The sequence below is a fragment of the Poecile atricapillus genome, chromosome 3, assembly GCF_030490865.1.
Source record: "Poecile atricapillus isolate bPoeAtr1 chromosome 3, bPoeAtr1.hap1, whole genome shotgun sequence".
Lineage (NCBI taxonomy): Eukaryota > Metazoa > Chordata > Aves > Passeriformes > Paridae > Poecile > Poecile atricapillus.
In genome coordinates this window covers 112358416-112382772 of record NC_081251.1, presented here as the reverse complement: position 1 = coordinate 112382772, position 24357 = coordinate 112358416, and the positions used below count along the sequence as shown (strand labels likewise).

General features: G+C 43.1%; 1 protein-coding gene across 2 annotated transcripts in view; it reads left to right on the top strand.

The window, feature by feature from the left end:
* Positions 1–10802: 10802 nt before the first annotated feature.
* PLCB1 (phospholipase C beta 1) overlaps positions 10803–24357 on the top strand; it is a 336286-nt gene continuing 322731 nt past the window's right edge. Inside the window, exons 1-2 of one of the 2 annotated variants that reach the window (XM_058834148.1) lie at positions 10803–11217; positions 22167–22244. In XM_058834148.1, the coding sequence (XP_058690131.1) occupies positions 11119–11217; positions 22167–22244 (177 nt within the window). In that variant the 5' untranslated portion in view covers positions 10803–11118. The remainder of the gene's footprint in view (positions 11218–22166; positions 22245–24357) is intronic. The other variant, XM_058834149.1, reaches the window with a different exon arrangement.

The following is a 24357-nucleotide window of genomic DNA, read 5'->3' as shown; positions in this document are numbered from 1 at the left end:
CAAGATGGCTTTTAACTCATTTTTATAGCACTGCAAGGCAGTATCTTTGTAATAGCCTTTTCTCAGACACAGAAATGCTGCCATTAGAGGAGGGCTGTGCCTGTCTCTCTTAGAAAGGATATTGTCTTTCACAGGGGCTAAAACTCTTCATTACAGCTTTATATATTCAAGCAAAAATGAAGTCCTGTCTGTTTTGTAAGCTATGAGATGTTTTAAAGAAAAAAGTGATGCAGAAAAGCCTCTTGAAGCTAAACTGTTAGAAGCAGTATATGGGCCAAATTCAAATAGTTATTCCATGTGGTAGGTGCTACCCAAGCATGAATCCTCCACTTTTGCCAAAATGTCAAGTAACTCCAAATCCATTTCCTGGTTATCTTAACAGGCAGCCTCTCACTCAGACTTTAACTTGATTGGTGAGACAAGAATGCCTTTATTTGGGAACACAGGCAAAACTCTGCAAATACAGCAGCTGTGCATTGCTAAGATGAAAACACGAGAGGTGCAGGTCACAGGGAAGATGGGGCTGTGGTGAAGGGTCACTTGCTGCCTCCTGACAAACCAGGAGGGAGGAGATGAAGAACTGATGGGTTTTGTTTCATTTGGGAAGTGGTGGCTGGTGGTTTCCTGAACTAACAGCTTCATAAGCTGCTCTGAGCTGTGATTTATCTACTGGTCTGTGCTGCAGTCTTAGCTGGCTGGTTCTTTAATGGCAGAAATGAGTTTTAAGAGGTTGGCAAAAGCAGCTGTAATTGGGCTTGAGGATTTAAGTGTCGCAGTGAGGGAAATAAGTGTTCCTTCTGTTGGAAAGGGATAATGTTGCAAATAGCTTGATTTAGAAAATGAAGAAAAATTTCAGTGGGATGTCTAGGAGGAATACTTGTATGTTGCACTGAAAACAACATTTTTAGCTAAATATAAGTAGGAGTGTGTACATGCATAGATGGCATATGTGTAACACTTACTTTATCCACATAAAGGGGGAAAAGCCTACCAATTCCTTTTTTCATACCTCAGAAAATTCCATACCCAATGTTCTTGTTAAATATCTAACGACACAGTGTGCTGAGAAAATGCCATCCCAAAATGCTAATTCTTGCAAAAGATGTGTGCCTGACAAGAGCAGATTTCAAAAAGAGCTTCAGCCACCAGCAATGTCTTGTTTTATTCAAAATGTGGTTTTTTTCAAATGGAGGAATAAACTGTATTTGTCAGATAATGATAATGTTAACTTTGGTTAGGTGGTCTTAAAGTCCCTTCCAAGCCATTTTATGAATCACAAACACACAAAAGTAGCTGGGAGTACAGAATACACTGCCTTGTCAGAAACAAGCCATGGATCACACTGGAAATCTGCTGCTCAGGCCACTCAGTGCCTGCAAACCAGTGCTTCCTAAAGCTCCTCAAATTCAATGCCCACCCTCCCAGAGAGACAAAATCTGAGCAGGAGATGAGTGAGAAGTTGCTCAGGCTGGTGCAGCACTGAAGAACAGTGACCTGCCCACCCTGTGAGAATGGAAGATTTTAAAGCTCTTCCAGCTGAAGTCTGTGGAGATCCACTATATTCCAGAACAGTTCAGGAAGGAAATGAAGAAGATTGGTGCCCCAGTGGCACATTGGAAGTCAGCTTTCCTACCTGTGAGTGCCAGGATGTTAGAGCACTGCTGGTTCATCCTCCTGGGGCTCTCAGCCATTTCTCTAGTCTTGGATCTTGGCAGTTTGAACTTGCTAGGTGACTCCAAAGCTTTTCCACGTTCCCAAAATAACTGGAATTATTCCCCTCTATTAATAATCTGGTATTAAAACACTTCTAGCACAAAGTGAAATGTTCTTATGGCAAGTATTGGGGCATGGGGTGAGGTGTACAGGGACTTCTCCAGTGTAGGAAGGTGATGAAAAATTAAGTGGGGGGGTCTTGGGTGCAGAGACTTCACCCACAGAAGAAACAATGCTACAGAGCTGATCCTGGGGGCATGGAATCTGGGGATGGAGTTCCTCACCTTCAAACTTTATGTAAATAAAAAAAAAAAAATTAGAGGGAAACAATTTTTTACCAGGTAAGCAAACTGGTCCCAAACCAATGCCTGTACCTCCACTGCCAAAACTTGGTGTATTTTTATATTTTTCTACAATAAAGCTGACATTTTTTAGCAATATTCTGTGGTGCAGTTAGATACTTATTATAGCTTGCAAGACCATTGTCAGGTAAGTCATGTCCATTTTTTAGGTGTTTTTCACTGATGAACAGTGGTAGAGGAAGGCAAGGAGCTCTGACTCTGAAATGGCTGTTTTGCAGGCTGTAGAGCCTACCTTTGTGACAATACAGACATGTGGCAGCATTTTGCATCTCCTGAAAAAATGGATTCTAATCATTAATGTGCATGTGAAAAGGCCTATGTTAATGGTCTCTCCTGTGTCCCATTTCTGTCTGTGAAAATCACCTTTCCTGAACAGATCTTGAAAGGAAATCGGTACCTGCAGCTCAGTGGAAATCAGTGAAGTGCCAAGGAGGATCAGTGCTGTGTGTGATCAGGCACTGGGATTTGAAGCAGGACTATATTGTAGTGAGGAGCTCCCATTACTGAATTTTTGGTGACTTTGTTAGGAATGCCAAGCTGAAGTCACATTGCTGTTTCCCTTCTATTTTAGGTGGCATTTCTGAGCTAGTTTGCAAGGCAGCTATGCTTTAATTTAAATCCTTCAATAATAGCTCCTATTGTGCCAGTTCTGAGATGGCATCAATGACTAGGATTTTATTGACAGACTTGGTACCAGTATATATTAAACACTACTCATTGATTGATATTTATATAGTGCTACTCACAGGATGCTTTTTCTTCACTGCTCTGTTGATTCTTGCTACTGTATCATATCTAAACCATCTTTTTTTCTTTTAATCAGTGTTGTGAGGTGTGTAGGAGAACAGAGAAACAGTACTTGATTAGGTTTCCTGGAAATCTGGACTTGGGTCTCAGCTTATCAAAGACTTCTTTTAAGATCATGTTCTCTTAGGGCAGTGATAATCCTTGCTCTGAGCATACTTCCTTTGTGTCACTGAGATGGTAACAAACAGTCCAAACTGCTAAAAATGTGTGTGTGCAAAAGAAGGCTGAGCTCCTGCTTGAATCCCTGGTGCACTACAAGTTTAGAAATCACTTTATCATATCCTTGGTACTGTAAAAGTAAATAACATCTATTATTCTTTGTTTTTTTAAATAAATAAAAAGATACTTTTTAAAATTGGTATCTACATTCAGATTAATTTTATAAGCAGACAACCTGCTGGTAAATGATCTGAGATTGCACTGTGGCAACACTGGTGGGGGAATGTTAATTCAAATGAGCACCTGTGCTAAGTATTCCTTATGACTGCTGCAAATCTCATTGTGTAGAGAAGTCAAGAGGTGTTTTTTATTGCAGCCTATGACATTGACTCAACTTTGTTTTGCTCGTAGTTCTTTAGTTGCTGGCTGCTCTGAAACATGAGGTTTCCTTACAGTAATTGCTTTTCCTTATTTGAGATTATATGTTGTGATCTTTTATGTGTTTACAAGACTACTGGGAAAATGGATGTTGAAACTTAAATTCATCATCAGCTGTTTCATCAAAACTGTTGCATAATCTCAGAAAAAAGATAATTACAAGATAATTTACTTGCTTTCAGAGCGCCTTTTTGAACTTGCACCAAAACTCATGGAATTACTGAACTTACATCAACTGAAGTATGATTGGGGCCTTTCAGTTTAACCTAATAGTCCTTTTCTTCTCACTTTTCCTGGAACAGGAGGACTTTTGGGTATTGTGGAGGTGAATATCAGATCCAAAATGTGAGTAAGGCAACCAGCAATTTGGTGTGATCTTGCAGTGCTATGGAATAGGGACAGTGGCTGTTCCTCCTCCTCCTCCTGGCTGTGTTTTGCTGATAAATATCAAGATGTAGCCCATGGTGGCCTTCTAAAAAGTATCATTCCTTCCCATTTAACCTTCTCCCTTTCTCTGACAGCATCTCAATGCCTCCTGGTTGGGAGGTTGGTAAATGATGTTTCTGATTGCTCAGCAGGCATCCTGTTAGAGCAGATTGCCTCCCAGCCAGCCAAGAGCTGTACTTAGTGCTTTTCCTTGCCACACAGCAACAGAACCATCAGCAGAGCCATTCCTGAACCTGCATTTCGAGCTTTGTAGCTCTCACCTAAAATCCTAGAAAACAGTTCCTGGTGAAGGGTTCTCTATTTTTTGTCAAGAGAATGCACTACATGTTGGGAAATGCTTATTGTGGATATTAATAAGAGCATAAGAGTTTGGATAGGCCATAATTGCTTTCAGCTTTATGATTATGGAGGACACTGTTGTGCTTAGACACTGAGAGTTGGGCTGGGACAGCTCACAGATTGGAGACTGAATCCTTTCTTCCATTTGATGTGTTATTAGTGACCAGAGCTTTATTCAGATTAGCAGTATTAAGAACTGAATTAGATTTAAACCATCTTCTCTGGAATGTGACTGGGAATTTGTTGGTTGGTTGTTTTTGTTTTGCTATTATAAGTTTTAATTCACCCCAGGAGATGTGGCTCAAAGACCAACCTCACAAGAAAATTGCTCTAAGTTTTAGAGACATAGCTGAAGGCAAGTGTTTTCAGCTATGTAAATGGTGTTCTATTGCTTTCTGACTAATGTTTTGTCAGTTGTGGAATTTTACCCTTTACCAACTGCAGGTTCTGTAAAATAGCCAGAATGGGAATGAAAGCCTGATGATTCAGGGGAGAGTATTATAAGAATATTTCTGAAATGAGCTTAGAGAAAAGTGTTAGTGGGGAAAAGCATAGTTTCAAATTACCTGCTTCAAGAGAAGGCATGGCATGAAAATCTTTTTGTATTAATTTAGGAGTATCATGAGCTAAAACATGGAAATTCTAAAAATTCAATTGGGAGATTGGAAAATTAAAACCATGTCAAATTTCCCTTGCAAGAAATTCAACACAAATTTCTCCTTAACTTTTTAGCATCTGAAAGAGTTTTAAACATTTTTTCTCTGAATGTTTAATGGAAATGAAATATTCTTGATGGTGTACAGACACTTAATTTTTAGGGTTCTTAAAGCAAGCCCTGATTATCTTCTAAATCCAGGGTGTATATATATGCTGGCCTCTTTTCCTCTAGGAATGAAATGGGAAAGAGCCATATAGAAGGAGCTGAAAAATTAATTCATTTGAGTTTAAGGATTGGGCCAGATCTATGAACACTTTTTCAGACTCATAATATCCTGTCTTTCTGAAGACAAACCATCCTGCCACCAGCTTTTACATATATACGTATATATGTATTTTAACTGCACTGAACTTGTAAGCTAGGCTTAAATGAGTTATTACCATGGGACATGACTCCACCATGGTGATGGGAAATGCAGCTGAGAGCTGTTAGTTAAATATTGCACTGTCATTGCAATACATGCAAAAGCTTTTTGGGAATTACAGATGGGAATCCAGAGCAAGCGTGTGCTGACTCTCATGATGTGCATGCTGGGCATACATGTAATATAGAAGCATCTTTGTGCCTCTGAAAGATACCATGAGATTTCTGTAATTTTCAGGCAGTGCAAGAAAAGCACAAACCAGCATTCTTCTCTTTGCATGAAGCACAGAGGTCCCATTCATGCAGCAGCTACCTCATCCAGAGCACATCATTTCTGCTCTACAAAAGGGCTGGGGATTTTCAAGGCAATTTCTGCTTTGCAGCCCATTTGAAATCTTTGTCTTTTAGCTCACCTCACAGCTCAACCTTGATATAAATTAAAGCAGCTGAGAAAATCTGCTTTTTGAGATGGTTCTAATCTGCCTGTACAGCTGGGACAAAAGTTAAGAGCTGGAAAAGAACAAAAAAAGGCAAAGGTGCATACATTACACTGGGATAAACAAAAGCACAGCTTTGAAGTCAGTGGACCTTTGGCAGTTTACCCCACCTGTGATTTAGCAAACCTGGTAGGCCATGAAATCTCTCATAATTAACTTCAATGTTATTAAATGTGTTGTATGTTTTATGGACTGGTTTTAACAATCTGTAAAAAAAAAAATTATTATGCTGTAAATTGAACAGGGAAGCAGGAACAGATTATAGTACATAAAAGGTGAATTAACATTTCCTAGGGAATGCATTAGCTGACTTTTTAACTTGTCATTTTAACTGCTGCAAGAACGGCAATAGTTTTGGGTTCTTCTGGTAATGGTTTGGGTTTTTTTAGCGGAAGTTAAGTAGGCAGGGAGGGTCAGGACTTGCAGGGGGACATGGAGAGGGCTCCATGGGATGGACCTCTCAAGGCAGGGCCCATCCCCAGTGAAAGAGCAGGGTAAGAGGTCCTGGTGGGTGAGGAACTCTTTTAGCAGCATCTTCTGTCCAAACCATCTGGGGTTCATTCTCCTTCACACGGGGTGTTTTCTGGACTGTTTCTGGTGACAGGGAGTGCCACAGGTGCCAGCTGTGCATCAGGTTAAAATCCATTCAAAATAAAATATGATCCCAGTGAGTATAGCGGTGACCCAGCCACTTCATTTACACAAAGACACTATTTGTGTCCATTTCCACCACTGTGCATTAATCTTCATTTTCCCAGTGTTTTAAAGCCATTTGTGATTCTGATGCGAGGGGAAAATGAAAATGATTTGAACAGGAAATGGACTCTTGTACAAGATTCCCCTCCCCTTCCAATTTCTGTGTAGCAGCTGCTGTTGCCAGGCTGTCTTTGTTGCTATGGTGGTGGTTTGTGTGCCAGAATTTTATATTCACTCTTCAAGAGTTACCTGATTGAGTGGCTGTGCCACAAAAGTTATCAGGCTCACTTGCAGAGATAAAGGCTGTATCTGACTGCTGTGCTGGATGTATGGCAGGTTAAACATAAACAGATTCCAGTGGCCTCTGGCCATGAGCTTAGGGAAGAATTAGCAGGTGAATTCTCTCAGTAAATGAGTGACTTCTGTGTTTGGAAGGTGTCATTTCTTAGCACACAAAGCAGCTTAACCATACCTTGTGGCACTTCTTGTTGGTCAGGTGTGAGCTTTGCTGTCTGTGTGATGTGAAAAAACTACCAGAAGGACTGAGCTTTAATCAGAGAGTCACATTTTCTATATTTCTTTTCTAGAGAGTTGTTCCATAGAACTTAATGATCCTGCTCCCACTGATAATTAGAGTATAATATGACCCAATTTAAAATGCTATTAGGATTATATACCTCTGGTGAAGCTGAGTTTAATCCCAAATCCTGTAAACACATTTTACTCTAAGTATGTTCAGTGCATCATTGCAGTGAAGCATTCGCAAGGCTGAGGCCCCTGCTTCTCTTCAAAATCTAGAATAGTATCAATAAACTCAATAAATAACATGTGAAATAGAGATTCAATACATCTTTCTCTGAACCCAAATTTAAAATAGTAACTTGAGGTTTTAGTGCATTTCTCATATATCACTTCACATACAGTCTTGCTGTGTCTTCGTTTGACCTGACTTTGGTCAAAGCCATCTGTTATTTAAATCAGTTATTGTTCCCTTCCTGATTTGTTTACATATATTTCCAGATGTGTCTCTAAAACCTTGTGTATTCAGTTATTCCCCTGGAAATGAAATATTGGTACCTAAGCCCCTTATAAAAAAAGAATGCTTTATGGGCTTATTGCATTCAAACAACTTGTATTATCTATGTAAGGCAATCATTTTACTGTCTAGGCTGAGATTTTTGAACCTAGAGAAATGAAAGTAGCCTGAAATAGTTCTTGCAGCAACATGAGACCAGCAGGTATTTTCAAATATCATACAAATACATCTGATTTGTGTGATTTGAAATAACCACTTGAATAAGCCTATTGCTGAGTAGGGTTTTCTTTCTAACATTACATCTTCATTCTTGGAACAGAAAGGGACTGAGTGAAGAAGAAATAGAAGATAAGTGTTTAGATGTTTAACTGAGGCTTTGGAGGAAGAGGTCTGGCTCTTCTTTTATGAGGCTTTGTCCAATCATTTAATGACAAGATCTTTGTACTCTTTCTGGGTGTAACAATTCTGCTGAGTGCAGCTGATTTCCAGGTCACTGATCCCAAGGTGTTGAAAAGGAACTAGATTGAGACATGAATTTGTGTTTGCAGTATGTACTAGGTACAAAGAAATGTGCTCCTTGCTGGAGCAGATGCCAGTTAAGCAATAGCAGGAACACATGAGCCAGCTATCTGGGTTGAAACTAAAATTCCCACTCATTTCACAGAGCCCAGGATTTCAGCACAGGCTGAATTGTAAGTACTTCCCAGAGCTGTTGTTTAAAAGGCTCAGGCATAATACCATTTCCTTTTGTGCCGCTTCTTCCTTTTGATGGAAAATCCATTAGATACTTGCTATAGAAAAGGCATGTTTCTCTTCAGACAAATGCTATCAAATTAAAGTACTCAAGTCTAAAAAACCACAAAATTGCTCCAGATGAAATTTCATATCTGTAATGACAGGCACCAGTATCAGAGCCTATCCTAATCCATAGGCCCACTTCTTCCATGTTCAGATCGATGGCTGCTGGGAGCCTATGGCATCACCATGAATCCTGAGGTATCATAAATTGTGATTTGTTTTTCCCTAACAAAGACTGTAAATGAGGCCAGGACAAGTGAAAGTAGACTGGATTTGGAGTGGAGAAAACTGCCACAGAAGTGCCACCATCCTTGGCAGGTTTAGAGCTTGCCAAGATCTGACTTCAGTAAACTACTGAGAATGCAGGAGCTTAAGGGATCATGAATAAGTACTGTAGCATCAGTAATCTCTGCTCTTACTTGCTGGGGGATTTTATTAGTATTTTCATTCTTTTGTATGCTATATGAAATGAGATGAAAAGGCAGTTGTGAAAATGGCCCTGAAAATCTCTCCCTTTTCCCCCATCCATGGAGCAACCCAAACATCAGTGCAGCCAAACGTAGAGTTGGTTATTGTTTCTTTAAGTTATGGCAAATGGCTGGGAATTAAAGCACAGCAGGGAGAGAGAGCAGGCTCTCATCCTGACTGAAGCGACACCCACGTTTACATGGAAGGTTAATAAGAACAAAAAATAGATCAAATGGGTTAATTGGCCTTGAAATGCGTATGCTGCGTGCATGGGCTATCGTAAAGGAGCACATTCACCTCCCACTAAAGGCAATCAAAAGTTTTTCATAAAAGGGGAAGAATCTGGAAAAGGCCCAGAGGAAAAGCTTTAGCAACTCTTTACAGTAAGAGCAAATCAGCAGTCCAGTTTTGTAGCTTTTTAATTAAAAAAAATAGAACCACCATCTCCACACTCAGATTGAAGAAAAAATAGTCAGTTTGGAGGAATGATATTTCAAAATAGTACTAAGTTAAAAATACATACAAAGGCATTTTTTTCTGTCATTTGCTTTGTCTGTAGCAGAAGTTTGGCCTGCTGCCCCTAAATCCCAAGGGTGAGTTGGAAATCCCTACAGAGAAATTAGAAATCTCATGTGTCATGTCATCTGATGCTTTATCTCTGTGACTGCACAGGGGCTCCAACAGAGAGGAGGTCATTGGTGGAGCACATATAACTTTGTTCTTCAAAAACATTTCCTTAAAACCTCTGCATTTAGAATTTTGCTGGGTGAGAGGATGTTTTGTCATCTTTATGCCTTTTGAGTTGAGTATACCTAAAACTGAATTAAGGTCACATGCCTTTGTTCTGAGGAAGCTTCTTCATCTTACGAGATCAAAAAGCTGTGGTAAAGCAATTTCTGTGTATTTCAAGCATGAAGCTTTGGGAATTGTTTGTACCACTCTTTCAATTAAAAGTTGTTCCTCTTGGCATCACTGTGCAGGCTCAGCGCTGTCCCTCTGCTTTTGCCCTGCTCCCTCAAAACTGGAAGACGAGAAGTTTCGCTCAACATGAGGGAGAACTTGTGTGTTGAAGGTGGCAGAGCACTGGAACTGCTGCCTAGGGAGGCTCTGGGATCTCTCTCTGGAGCCATCCCAAAGCCACCTGGACGTGTTCCAGTGTCCCCTGCTCCAGATGCCCGTGCCTCGGCAGGGGTGTGGGACTGGATGATCTCCAGAGCTGCCTTCCATCACCAGCCATGGTGTGACCCGGCGCTCAGCGCCTTTGCAGCCCGCAGGAGCGCTCCTGGCCGCATCTCTCAGCAGGACGAGACTCACTCACTCACCCTCGCTCCCTTGCCGGGCATTTCGGTGCGGTACCGGAGCCCCACACGTGCTTGGGATCTCCCATTCCCAGCGTCTCCCTGCCGTCCTCCTGCCCTGCGGAGGAGCCGCGGCGGATGGCCGGCACTTCGCTCTGCGGAAGGCAGGCGGCGGTGGCCGGGAGGTGGCGGTGGCCGGAGCGCCGCTGGCCGGGGAGGTGGCGGTGGCCGGGAGGTGGCGGTGGCCGAAGCGCCCCTGGCGTGGCGGTGGCCGGAGAGCCTCTGGCCGGGCTGTGGCCGGGAGGTGGCGGTGGCCGGAGAGCCTCTGGCCGGGCTGTGGCGGTGGCCGGGAGGTGGCGGTGGCCGGAGCGCCGCTGGCCGGGGAGGTGGCGGTGGCCGGGAGGTGGCGGTGGCCGAAGCGCCCCTGGCGTGGCGGTGGCCGGAGAGCCTCTGGCCGGGCTGTGGCCGGGAGGTGGCGGTGGCCGGAGAGCCTCTGGCCGGGCTGTGGCGGTGGCCGGGAGGTGGCGGTGGCCGGAGAGCCTCTGGCCGGGCTGTGGCGGTGGCCGGGAGGTGGCGCCGCGGCGCCGCTGGCGCTGCCCTGGGCGCGGGGGAACCTCGGGGGCCGAGCCTGGCGGGGCGGGAGGAGGAGCGGCGAGGAGGGGAGGGAGGGAGCGGAGCGGGCAGCGCCGCGGCTCCGTGCCCTGCGTGCGTGCGTGTGTGTGAGAGGAGCGGGCGGGCCGGCGGTATATAGAGGATGTGCCGCCGCATGGCTCGCCCCGGCCGCTGCCGCGCCAGCTCCTTGGGCCAGCGCCAGTGAAGCCTCTCGCCCTCGCCGCCCGGGCGGCCGCCTCCCTGCCCGCTCCAGGCGCCTGTGCCGGCCTCTCTCCCGGGTTTCCGGCGCCCCGGCGTCCCTCCTGCAGCGGCCGCTTCCCGCGGCTCCTCCGCGCCGGGGCAGAGCGGGCGCGTCCATGCGGTGCAGATGGCCGGGGCACAGCCAGGGGTGCACGCTCTGCAGCTCAAGCCCGTCTGCGTCTCCGAAACCCTCAAGAAAGGCGTCAAATTCGTCAAGTGGGACGATGTGAGTACCCCCCGGGTGGCTTCCCCCGGCAGGGACGCGGCGGGGTTAGATATCGATGGGGTGGGAGGGCTCCGGGCCCTGCCCTGCTCGGTGCGGAGGGCAGGTGCGGGGCGGTGACAGAGGTGTCCCCGCCGTGTGCCGCCCGAGCCGAGCGGCGTGTGGAAGCGGCGGCTGAATGCCGGGCAAACTTTCTCCGAGGGCTCTCCTGTCTAATTGCGCTTGGCCGCTGCGAGCTGCTGGCTCCTTTCGCGAGCGTCTTCCTCTCCCGCCTCCCGTGTTTCGGTGTGCGTGTTGCCATCTCTGTCCTCGTAACATAGTTGTTTGAACCTGTTCTCTCGCTCCATCTCCCGTCTCCTCCTCCCAGCCTCTCCTTCTGGCTCCTGCTCCTCTCGCTCTATCTCTCGTTCTGGTGGAGTTGTCAAGCTTAGGATGTGTTCTCCTAGGGCTTGCAGTTTGGTACCCTTGGTCACTCTTACTTCCTCCGCAGAAGGCACTCTTCTTTCTTGGCTCATTAGGGCATGAGCTCAACATCACGTTTGCTTTCCCCTTGCTGCTTCCCAAGCCTTTACGTTTGTATGGCCTCGGTAGGACAGGAGTGCGATTTCCACTTCACCTTTTGTAGAGCAGCTGTTCGGCAGCTGGCATTTCTTTCTCGGCATGCTGGCTATAGCCGGGGCAGTTTTGGAGGAAAGGGGAGCTAAAAAGAGTTGCCTTGTTCAAAGCCTGCAGAGAAGGAAAGCAGGATGAGTCCTCTGCTAGCTTTTGCTCCGGTAGTACAACACTGGGGGTTTGTGTCTCGGTTGTGCATGGAGGAGCAGGTGCCCCAGAAAGTCTGTGAGTGGTGTCTGGAGGTACAGAGGCATTCCCAGACTCGAGCTGTGGTAGAGAAATAGTTGGGAAAGAAGGTAGGCAGTCTGAATTGTTGAGAATGAGTTGTTTTCAGACCTCTTCTATTTTTGCTGTGAGCTTGGCTGTGCTAAAGACTTCGGCGGCAACAACTGGAGGGACAGCAGCAAGGGAGAAGGAGCAGTTTGTGTGTAAGCGTTGTTCTTGGTTTATGTCTCGCTTTTTTGCCATTGCTTTCAGCATGTCCAGCAGCCAAATGTGTGAGCCTGACCTTTGTAAACCTGTGATAAACACTCTCAAGGGGAGAGAGAACATCAGAAACCAAACAACTTATGGTGTGAAGTTTTATTTACAGTAATAAGCTAACACATTTTTAAAAGGCTCAGCAGTCTGACCTTGTCCACAGCACCAAACAGTGGCTTGATACAGGTTCTTCATGTTCAGGAACTAGGCTTGAATGACTTGCTGGAGAAAACGTTTTCTTTTGGTTGACATTTTCCTTAGGGTAGGAAAAGGCAGCCTTGTCATTGCAGTTATTGTTTTATTTTTGGTAAGCTACCAAGGAATTTCCGTGTGTATACGCAGAGGTCAAGTTCACGATGATTTGAGTCTCTAGACTGAAAGTCCAAGGCATCAGGCAACAGTTTAGATTATTAGAATGCTATTTCCCAAACAGTAATGGTATAGATAGAATTAAAAGATGAAGATGTGTTCTCCATGCCCAGTGGATGTTCACTGGATAACCTGTGTGTTGTGTTGTACCAGGCTAGTTGGTAAAAAGATTTAAATTTGTAAACCTAAAGGCTGCAGTAACAAAACGTGGCTAAATTCTGGAGAAAGACCCTTTTTTTGAGTTAAAGGTGTTACTCAGCAGTACACAGGTGTTACCTGGAAGGAGTGAATGAGTCGAGTCCTGTTGTGTTTAGTGAGTGCTTTTATTGGCAGCCTTGTGAAAGTTGATGCCTATTTAGCCATGCTGTGATGAAGAATTCTAGCATTAACTCATTGTTGACCGTGCATTGTGTGTAAATCTGCACATTTCCCACCCCTCAACCCTCCTGTCTTGCCTACAGTGTTCTCAGCAGTGGAAGCCCCACAGAATCCAGGGTTTCAAGGGAAGGGAGTCTCTCCTGCCACTCTGGCTGTATGAAGGCATTCAGACAAATGCATGTTCAGTGGCTTTGAAAGGTATTTGCCATTGAGTAGCCATTAACCACTTTGGAGTCTTAGTTTTCTATGAAATTAATCTGCTGGAGGGTTTTTTAAAAGGATGCTGATGAATGTGAGTCTCTGTGGTCTCAGGTAAACAGGCTTGCACAAACTAGTGAAACAATAGGCTCTAATAAGTAATAAACTATGACATGTAACTGCAAAACACGATTGACCACAATGAGCACTTGGGCTCTGCTGTGCCACCAGGGCTCTTCAGAACAGCCAGGCTCCCACATTGATGTTTATTATGCACAGTTTCTTTTCACAGTGTGAGAGTGGGAGTTCAGTTCTTGCACATCACCTCTGTGCTGAGGCAGCCTCTATCCTCTCCTTGTTTTTCCCTTCCCATCCCTGCTGTTTTGGGTTGCAGTTTAAAGACGATCCTACTGACTTTCCTTTGCATTTTGCGAAGCAGAAGTGGTTGTTGTGAATTCTTATGACTTGTACCAAGTTGCAGCCCAAGGCAAAGTTTTTCTAGCTGAGCTTCAAACCAGAGAATTTCAAAGTGGGAATGCTGGAAGCATTTAAACCAGAGCATGAGAGATGTTTCAGGAATTTTGTGTTGTGTAGAGTAACGTTTGTTACAGAAAGTGTTTGCCAGCTTTGAGAAGGACACTGTGGCAAGGTGTGCAGACCAGTCTGACAAAAGCTGTGGTGATACAGACTTGAAAACCAGTTCATGTATGGACTGCCCTTCCTGAGCCTCTCATAGCTCTGTGTCTGATCAGTAATGAGGTGCTGATAGCAGATGTGGTACTGACAATTCACATGAACCCTGCTCTGAGGAGGAGCACCCAAATCTGCTACGTGTCTCCCATGAGCCTCAGCCAGCGCCTGCTGCCCCTGTGCTGTGGGGATGATCCAGCTGCAAAGAGAAAAGCTGTGCCTGAGCTTGGGGAAGGGGGCAGGAGGTCACATCAGCCACTCCAGATCACGGGCAGGTAGAAGGCTTGGAATTGCATTTCCTCTGCAGACCATCTTCAGTTTCTAAATTGAAAAAATATTAGGATCAATTAAAGAAGTTCTGGCTTTGCAAGACAAGTCACTCTTTCATGCTTTGGGATTGGATGTAATACTGCTCCAACCATCCAGTGCCTAATACATTGTTCACAAATTCCATTTGAGATCAGGGTGTAAAGCATTGAAGTCAAACAGATCGTCACTGTCCTGTAACTCTGCTTTTCTTCACACTGTTGCTGTTGTGTTCTGTAGCAATATTGCAGGTCAGAAAGCAAAGTTTAGAATGATCTGTTGCTCTCGGTGTGTAGCTCTGGATTCACAAGGCACTGAGCAGAAATAGCTGCTTTTATTAGCTGTGGAAGATAAATGTGGCTGGTTGCTTCTGTCTTTTTTGTGGCTGCACCCATGTGTGTGCCTGGTTCAGACTGCAGCTGGCTGAGCACTTGCTTCCTCAAGTTGTTTCTCGAGTTGAGCCTCTGTAGCTGCTTCTCCCTGACTGCTGGGAGAGACTCTGAGTCTCCTGACTGCTGCTCTGCCTTTAAACAGCTTTGTTCTTGTATTCCTAGAGAGAAGTGAGAGAGGGGGAAGGCTTGGGAAGAACTGGCTTGATCCTCTCTGCTCTGGTGATACCCAGGTTACAGCAGCTTTTCCTCCTGAGAGGTTAAAGTGGTTTGATAAATAAATGTAATTAAGTTAACAGGTCAAATTTTTTTGATAAGGGGTTAAGCTTAATGTAGCAGAATGTGTTGCTAGGCTGAGGAAGGTAAGGAAACTTGAATATAAAGAGCAATTTCTCCCAGGAATTATCTGTCTTGAGGGCTGAAATCTGCCCTGGCTGACTTCTTTTCTTGTTTTTGTCTGGCCTGTAGTGGGAACAAGATAGGCATAACTGAGACTTTAAGTAGCTCAACAGCCAGAGCACAGCTGAGCTGATATTTTCTGAGAGCTGTAATTGGCACGCTGTAGCAACTTAATATGATGGTGTATGTTCAAAAATAGGTTTGTTTTCATTTCTTGCTTAAAGGCTTTCTTATCTTCCCTAGTGATAATATGTACTTTGCATAAAGATTCTGACTGATCTCTCTGTGGCTCACACTATTTACTTTCACTTTTAAGTTAACTATATTGCTAAGGTGAATTCTACCTAAATTGAGGGCCAGGATTCCAATTTTCTAGCCATATTTTTTTTTTTCCCCCTAAGCATTGCATTACTGCAGCAAACCTGCCAGGTAGCATTGCTTAGTGACTACAGAACTTCCCAGGTGAGCAGCAAAATAGAACTCAGGTATTTTAATTTTTTTTTTAATGCCTTTCTCATAGAGCACTTTGTGCTTAATAAAGCATTTTTGAGCTCAGAGTGAATGCTCTAGAAATTTTCAGTCTTCTTTATCTGTTGAGAATGTTTTAAAGAAGATTATCAAGAGTATCCCCTTTAACCTTACAAGTAAACATAACATCAGAGCATCTTTATTATGGATAAGCTGAGATAAAACAAATAAACAACTTGGAATTTTTCAGAAGTTATTTTAAGTAACTTTTTTTTCCCCCCTGCCTTTTTTTGTTTGTTTTTAAACTGTGCACAAGCCTGCCACTCCACAGTACATTAGCGAGGACATGAAAAATGAGCAACCATTGTTCTGTGTGTATAAAACTAAAACAATAAGCTGAAGAGTTTATTTTTTTGTGAGCACTTTCGGTCTGGAGCAAAGAGGTCAAATCGGACATTTTAGAGTTTTTGTTGTTTCTTCTTTGTTGCTGATCTTTATGTAGTAAACGAATGTCAGCTCTGGGCTATTTAAAAGTATTTTATCTAAATGAGTGTAAGTTGTGGTTTTTGGTATTTTGCAACACAGGAGAATGAGTTTACAATTTTTAGGAGTTAATATTTAGTAAATGGGAAAGCCTGAACTTGGTTAACTCAGTTGGAAAGCTCTTTATAACTTAAGTGTGGTGGGAAAATAAGATTTGGATCTGCTGAAGATTGGTTAGATGCCTGCCTGGGAAGATCTGATGTTCAAGTCATAGATAACATCTGTTAGTAGAGTTTTGGAGCCCTTTGGAGTATTGGTAGATACTTGGGAAAGTGAAAACCAGGAAACAACTTGTAAATAAATGAGCATTTTTTTGGGAAAGCGAAGTTAACTGTGAGTTTGGGTTGTGCACTGTGTGCTTTCTTCAGTGTTTGATTACTCAGCACTGTTTTGGTTTTTTTGACAGAACCTGGAGTGCAATAGTTAACACACAATTAACTGTTGCAGTTGTTAATCTGTTATAAATTGCTTCATATGCACTTATTAATTTATTTTCATGAGGCCCATTAAATGACAAAATGTTTCCAGTTGTACTTTTGCAGCTGCAAAGAAAGACCAACATTAAAAATCTCCTGATTTTTAATCTGTGACTAGATACATTGGACCTAATTTTTGCCTGTGGTGCCATACTGTTGGATGTTCAGGATGCCTCCACAGTGATTTTGGATGAGTTTGAGCTCTGCACCTCTGAAATTTAGAAAATTAAATGTGGAAATAGAATTCCAGTGTTCTCTCAAAATCAGAATGAAGCAGTTTTGCTGATGAGCAGACTGGTTTAAGTTATATTCTCAGCATCACCATGGTAAAAATCTTCCTGATTGGCATTTCATTGCCTTTGTTCTAAAGTTCTCCCTTGTTTCTGTCTTTCTTGACTGTTTAGCTTGCAGCATTTAAGGACTGGTGCAAACAAATGCAGTAGGAGGATCATTAGCTTGAGTGTGAGGATATCCTGACAAATGGGTTGGGGTAGGACAGACTTCTGAGAAATCCCACTCAAGGAAAATCTTTGAAACTTGCAGTCTTTGATCAGCAGAACGATGATTTCTGTCCTGTGGTGCCATCACTAAAGTTTCTCCGGGGTTTAACAGCCCTAATAGTGAAGGATATCTTCTTGCATGTCCTCATTTAACAAGTGGAATTTCATTTTACAGTTCTGTGAGATCAATTCCAGGTTTGATTTTTTTTTTTTTTTGTCCTTCCAGCACTGATTTCACCTTCCCCAACACTTTCCTCTTGCAGCCTGTTCATTTGTGGTAGACTTGGTTCTCTGCCCTCAGTAAAGCATCTTTACCCTTCCCGATTATTTCAGGGGTGGGAACTTTCTCCCTTTCACTTGTAGTTCAGCTGTGAGCCTGAAGAAGTTCATAGTTCTGATTGTCTGGATAATCCTATTTAGTTCCAGGCTGAGCACACTCAGTATATTATGGAATTGACAGCTAATGTGTCTGCTGGCCCTGTGGAAATGGGAGTTCTGCTGTCCCTTCTCCTTTGCTCCTTCTCTGCTTCCCACAGTCCTGGAATCCACCTGCTTTGTGGGGTGGCAAGAGAGCCTTTCTAGGGACTGTCCCCACATCTTACACCTTGGCTCAATCAGATTTTAGGCCCTTTGGCCAAAGTGAAAGAAATGTTCAAGCACGTTTTGCCTCTGCCAGAAAGAGTCCATATTTCTTGGCTTTGTGTTTCAAAGCAGTTTGGCAGAAAATTTCCAGAAGATTCAAGCGAGTGAAATAATGATGTGTAAGAGTTTTCAGGTTGTATTTGGTGATGTTCAGTGTCTCTGAAAATCTGAGGCAAACCCAGGAAAGCACAGTCAGCCTTAATAAGGCAGTGTCATGAGCCCCATCTGTTAGAAGAACTGAGGACAGAGGCTGCTCTGCTTTTCTTTTGAAAATCTGTTGATGGGAATTTTGACTGCAGAAGTTTCTAAGAAACATCATCGTTATCAATATGTGATTTATTAAAACAAAAGCTCTTCTGGCTCGTGATCATGGAGTGAAAGATTCCATCTTGTGCACAGCCAGGTCATGGTTGTGCTCTGATATATATGGTCAGAAAGGAGCTAAACCAAAGTTTTCACCCTTTTCACTGATTGTATGATGATCTTTACTGGTCAGCAGTAATGGAATGGAGGTGACACTTCTTTGCTCACAGGTGTTACATGTAGCCTGAGGGACCCACTCTTAAAATCAGACCTTGAAGCAGTTACCTGGCAGTCATTTAATGATGGGTTTGTCCATTGATCCTCTGTGCTTGTGTTCTGCTGTGCCTGGCTGGTAAGGATCCCAAAGCTCCTTGTGGCACTTTCTGGGCATAAAGCTGAAACCTCTTTATTTAAAAGTATAAACCAAAGAATAGTGCTAATGCAGGATCTGAGGTTGGACAGCCAATTAGGAGGCAACTTAATGGAGTAAGTATAGAACAGCCACATTACTTATTTGAGGCTGTGGAATTGGAGCAAAGTAGAGTGTTGGCCCTAAGTCAGCAAATGAAAAGGTGGAGGACTTTTAAAGGTGAAATTAAAAACCCTTCAAGAAAATTATTTCCTTAAGCTGAGACCGGTGTGATACACAGCACACTGGGACTGCCAGAACAGGGCCACTCTTTATTTCAAGGAATTTGCAGGAGCAGTCTCTTGGAAACCAGGCCACTGCTTGGCATCAGCACCCACAGGTGGCATTTATACAGCCTGATAACCCACAGTCATTTGCACCATTGACTGGGACACTCTCCCTTTCTCTTTTTCCTCTGCCCCTTCTGCTCACAGCTGATTTTTGCCTTGGTCATCTCCTCCTGTACCTTTATCTGCTTGGAAGTGTCCCAGGAATCTGGGCTGCTGCTCAAGCGGCTGCTTGATTTGTTGTTATCCACAGGAATGGATATAGGATATAGGCTGCTCCCCTACTACACATTTAAATGTGTTAATTTCCAAACCCTTCAGCTTTAGAGATGGGCAGCACATTTTTATTTTCTGATTTATTCTCACTTTTGGATCCGAGTGGGTTAGGGGAGATATGAATATCTGCCCCTGATCTATTTGTCCTTGAAATTTTGTTTATTTTATTTTCCTCCTCCTCTATTGTGTTCTGTCCATAACTCTCTTCTTCAGAATTGTGTGTGGTTGGTCAATCTGTTCAGGAGAGTTATGAGGTCAGCTCTTTGGGTGAGGAAATTGAATTAATGAGCTTCAGGATACTCATATAAATGACTGCAGGTGTGTCTTATGGGTCATAAACCACAGCCATTCCCTTGTAGTACAATAATGTTTGTAAATAAATGTACCAGACAATTGTTGGTTGAAGCAAACACCAATTTCAGAGCCTTGAACTGCTGCTTCTCTTGAATGTGTATTGCAAAAGGGGTTTTGCAGGGGTCTTTTTGATTGTTTCCTGCCTTTGCAGAGTGGTATAAAAGCAGGAGACCTGTCCCAGGTGACAGAGGATTCTGCTTTACTCTGTGGTGGGGAAGGACTTGCAGAACCAACTCAGTTTCTGTTCTTCCACACCCAGAACTGAGTATGGCATTTAATGTCAGGGATTTCCAAGAGTGATAATTAACTTGTATAACATATACAGCGTTATGCACATGGCTTTTATTGCTGCTGGCTGTGTGGAAGAGTTCCTAAGGCACGTGTTGCACAAATACACGTGCAAAGTTATTCTCAGATCCTGTGTGACAGTGCGGGGTTCTCATGTTCATCAGCGCGTTAATTGCGCTGTGCCTGATGTCAGAGTAGTAGAGTTAATTAAAACAAAACCAACCAAACAAAAACCCCAATACAACCAAACAGCTTTCTGGAGCAGAGATTCCCAGACTAAGACACATCCTGTCAAGATGAAGTTTCCCTTAGGCCACATGATAGATATTGAAAGCTCTTTCCCTTCATCCTTGGCTTTCTTGAGTCTGATTTTAGTCAGCATTTTACAACCCACATCTACAAAAGTATTACTCTGATAGCTGTGTGTCATCAAACACACTTGGGTTTGAAGCAACTGATTTGAAATGATGAACCAGCAAAATTAGTTAATCCTAGACATAATTGCTTTGTGTCTGTTTCCCATCACTTCCTTCTCTTTCCCCCTGAGGTTCCTTACATCTCACCCAAGGACAGAAGGACACCTTGTCTTTATATTTCATCATTTTATATTTTCACACACAGGCTACACATGACACAACAAAATAAACTAAAAAAGGAGAGTAATGTCTCCAGAGCAGGGATTTTTTTTTTTCTGAGTGGTGGAGGCCTAAGAAACCTTTTGTATGTGCTTGTGGGTATAGACAGATTTCTTCAGGGCCTGATATATTTTAAAACCAAATTTGCATGTCGCATCAAACTCTCAGGTGTACATAGAATATGTCAGAAGCTAGGAAGAAATTGTGGGGGGATAATATTCTACAAATTCTGCATGTCTGTTCCCTTAGGGAGGAGGGGCAGTGTTTTAATGGAGGGTCAGTGGTGCTTTGTGACAGAGCTCTGGGCCCACCTGGGACATTCCTATGGCGCTGGCACTGCCACACTTGTTCCCAGCCCCTGAAAAGTCCTGTGGCACCATTTCAGTGTCAGTGCAAATCCAAAGCCTGGATCTTCCTGTTATAAAAAGGCCTTCTACACTCATTGAAGGGTTTGAGCTTGTATTTCCTCTTGTAGAACTTGCCCTTCAATCTGTATTTCTCTTGTGCTGAGATAAAAATGTGCTTGATGCCATTTTATTCTTTCACCTTGTTGTCCAGTAGGTTCCTGGCTGTTTCTGGGCCTGCCACTGAGCTGCTCTGGCTCTCAGTTTTTGGAGCTGGAATTAGTTCAACTTTCCTATTTCAGGAATGCCCATTGCTGGGAGTTTAGTGCTGTGTCACAAAGGATTGTACTGGTGACATGATATAGACAAGTGTTTTTGCATCAGAAATGACACTTGGAGGAGTTTAGTTTTATTTATTTATAATAGTGTCACTTCCATCAACTTTTTTTGTGCTTATGCGCTGCACTGAAATACATTTGATTTAAATTTGAACCTATTACAGCCCATTTTTTTTCCTCAAAGCAATCTAGACTGACCTCACACGCTACTACTTTGGAAATAGGTGAATGTTAAAGCTGTAAAATACCTGTAGAACCTCAACAGAAATATAAATCCTCTCTGAGGAGGAGCTGTGTCTTTAGCCTGAGTTTCTGGGGAGCTGAGGCTTAGGCAATTTTTCTGTACCCTTGTCTTTTTCCTTTCTGTGCCCCTTCCCTAACTTTTAAATAGAGTTTGAAAAATGGGTAGTGGTCTTGTGACAGCAGTATCTTTACAGATGTAATGAAAAATAGAAGAGAAAGAGAAGAAACCCTACTAGGAGCAGGCTGCAGTGATGTCAGTTATTGTTAGGCACCAGGGAGCCCTGATGTGAGAGATGTGATGAACTCCCACCTGTGGAAAAGGCTTGGTTTAGAGCTTGTGTCTCCTGAGTCAGGTACTGCTGACAGTCACAAGACATGAATTCGTAGGTAACAAGGCTGCCTTGCTCAGTGTGCTTAGAAATGGGCCTGTTTTTAAATGACCTGAGAGTAGACAGGTTTTCAACCACTTTGGAAGTGAGGTGGAATATAGATATATTCCCATGACTAAAATTTTCATGGCTTGGTTAAAAAAAAGATAAATTTTAGCAGAATGTTATTGACTAAAGTCTTAAGGTAAAGAATGCTATTCCATGTTTTCTAGGCAAATTCAGAATTTGTAAAAGTAAATTTTGTAGGTATTTAGTGTTGGTATGTGAAGGTGCAGTCAGATCAAGGTGTGGGCAGCGGGCACCAAACTACAATGCTTTACTGTGTGGGCTCAGGGTTGACATTCAGGGTTTTATGCCTGTTTAACTTCATCTACTTCCAGATTTTCTGGGTTAACTCTGCGTGTTGGCAAGCCTGGAGTTATTAGGTGCTGTCTCCACAGCAATGGAAACACATTGTCAGGAAAATGGAGATGAGGCAGGTGATACTAAATTCTTTTAGTGACATCTTGCTAGTGATACCTTCAGGGTAATTTCTAGATGTTGCAATTCATTAATACGGATGGCAAAGCAGCTTGTGCATAATTATGTGTTCTGTGTGCTGACATGGATTTTTTTTGTTTGTCCTTTCTCTGCCAGGACTCCACTGTTGTGACTCCAATTATCCTCAGAACAGACCCACAGGGATTTTTCTTCTACTGGACAGATCAAAATAAGGTAAGAGAATAGCTTCCAGCTCCAGAATGGTTCTTCCTTTTCTCTGTGGTGATATGTGCAGTCCTGCCACAGCAGACAAGCATTTTATCAGCATATCTTCCTCTGTGCTTGTGGAGAGCAAAGACAGCGGGCCTGTGGCTCATCCCTGCTGCACCAAACTTGGAGATAGATGGAAGATTTGGTAAATTCCAGCCATGTTAATGCTGGGATGCCTGGTGAGGTGTGTAATTGTCCTGGCAAGGACAGGAAGGATCCGTTTGGGAAGCTGTTGTCGTTCATAGTTGGTTTCTCTTGCCTTCTGCACATTGAGGATTTTGTCTGTGGTGCATGACAGGCCCAGCATTCACAGAGGCCATAGCTCTCTTTGAAATCTTTCTCCTTAATTAACCACGTGCTCCCTGGCCGTGCCTGATGGGCCACATCACCAAGTTCTTCCTAATCCTCAGTGGCCACTTTCAAAAACATTCCGGTGTGCTGAGCTCACTCCCGTGGCTGGGGAGCAGTTGGGAAAGCTCATGGCCTGATTCATCACTGCCTGCTCCAGTTTCACATCCCTGTCACCCCTCAGAGCCACCACTGCCCTGTTCCCAGCTGCTGGAGGCTGGAAACTCAAGGAAACACAGGGAAAGCACCCTGAGCACTTGGGTACAGTTTGTTTCATACACGAGTTTATAATAGAAAATTAGTGTTGCAATTGTTATTGTAAAACCCTGTATCGAAACTGGGGACTGAATGAGTTTCTCCCCCTTATACAGATGAATTTTCAAGTTCTTATCAAGTAAATGCTTGTACTGGCTCCCTGTTGAAAATGGTGTTGAACTTGGTAGTGCTTGAGTTTTGGCTTTGTTATGAGTATCTGCCAAAAAAACTGAATGTGTGCTTGTAGCATTCTGGCTGCAGAAACCTGGCTTACCTGTTGTATAGCTATTTTTTAGGGGTTCTTGTTGATTTGATGTTTAGATACCAGGGCAAAAATAGCTTGAGGAGATAACAACCACAAAATGTGCAATTTGCTATTATATTAGGTCATGTTTATCTTCCCGTGTTTGCTTTTGAGAGGAGACGGAGCACGGTTTTGAGTGATTATATTTGTAAATCATATCATGGAGTTTATAATGAAAATCTTGCCTTTGCCTGGGCAAGGTTGTGGTGGGTAATATGGAGTTCATCTGTTGACAATGCAGAGTTGTTTTAAATTACTGCCCAGAGCAGCCAAGTGAGTGCCCTCAGAAGCTGAAGGCTGTGACTGATTTACACTGACCCAGTGGCTGTGCCAGGACACAGTGCAGCCTTTTGGCTTGTTCCTTCCCTTGCATAAACTAATTGTATAGGCTAAAAAATAACGATGAACTTTGTAAGAATAAGTGGAAACCCAGAGTTGATTGGAGAGTTTATTTCACTTTTAATATGTTTGGCACTAAGACCTCCTTCAGTTTCCTACTGTTGTCTGTAAAAACAATGTCTTGAAGCAATTCTGTGAAGAATAGCTATTTATAGAATTGTTGTTCTCATATTCGTGAAAAAATGTATTTATAATGCTCAGGGCATTTTTTTAAAGGTTGGGTATTTATACAAGAGCTTTAAGTGTCAGTTTGATTTTTAAACTTGCAAATCAAGACTCTGTAAAGAACAAGTGAGATTTTTTTTTCTCTGGTTAATAATTCATGACAACTAGGTGAAACTTATTTCTAAACACCATCCTAGCTGTGCCTATTTAAAGAAAGTAAATTTATATCTACTGGGGTGCTGATAGTGCAGGGACCGGAAAGGAAGTGCCATTTTCTGCTTTTACAGAATATTTGGGTTCGTGTTGATTGTGAAATTGGAAATACATGAAAAAAAAGGAGGTTATATAGGAGATTCTTTCATTTCCTTGTCTTTGTGTGAAGTGATCCTGTGATGATAGTGGAACTATGTGAAGAAATATGAAGACAATACAACCTCTGTGTGATCACTTTCTCTTTTTTCCCTGTGTTATTTTTTTTAAGCAATTGCTTTTGTCACGAGCAAGGCCTGCTATTTTCTGTGTGTGGAAAGATAAGCCTTGCTAAACAAAGTGATGAAGTGGGAGAAAGCTGCTGCCAGCTTCCTTGATCAGGCACGTTTTTCTGGG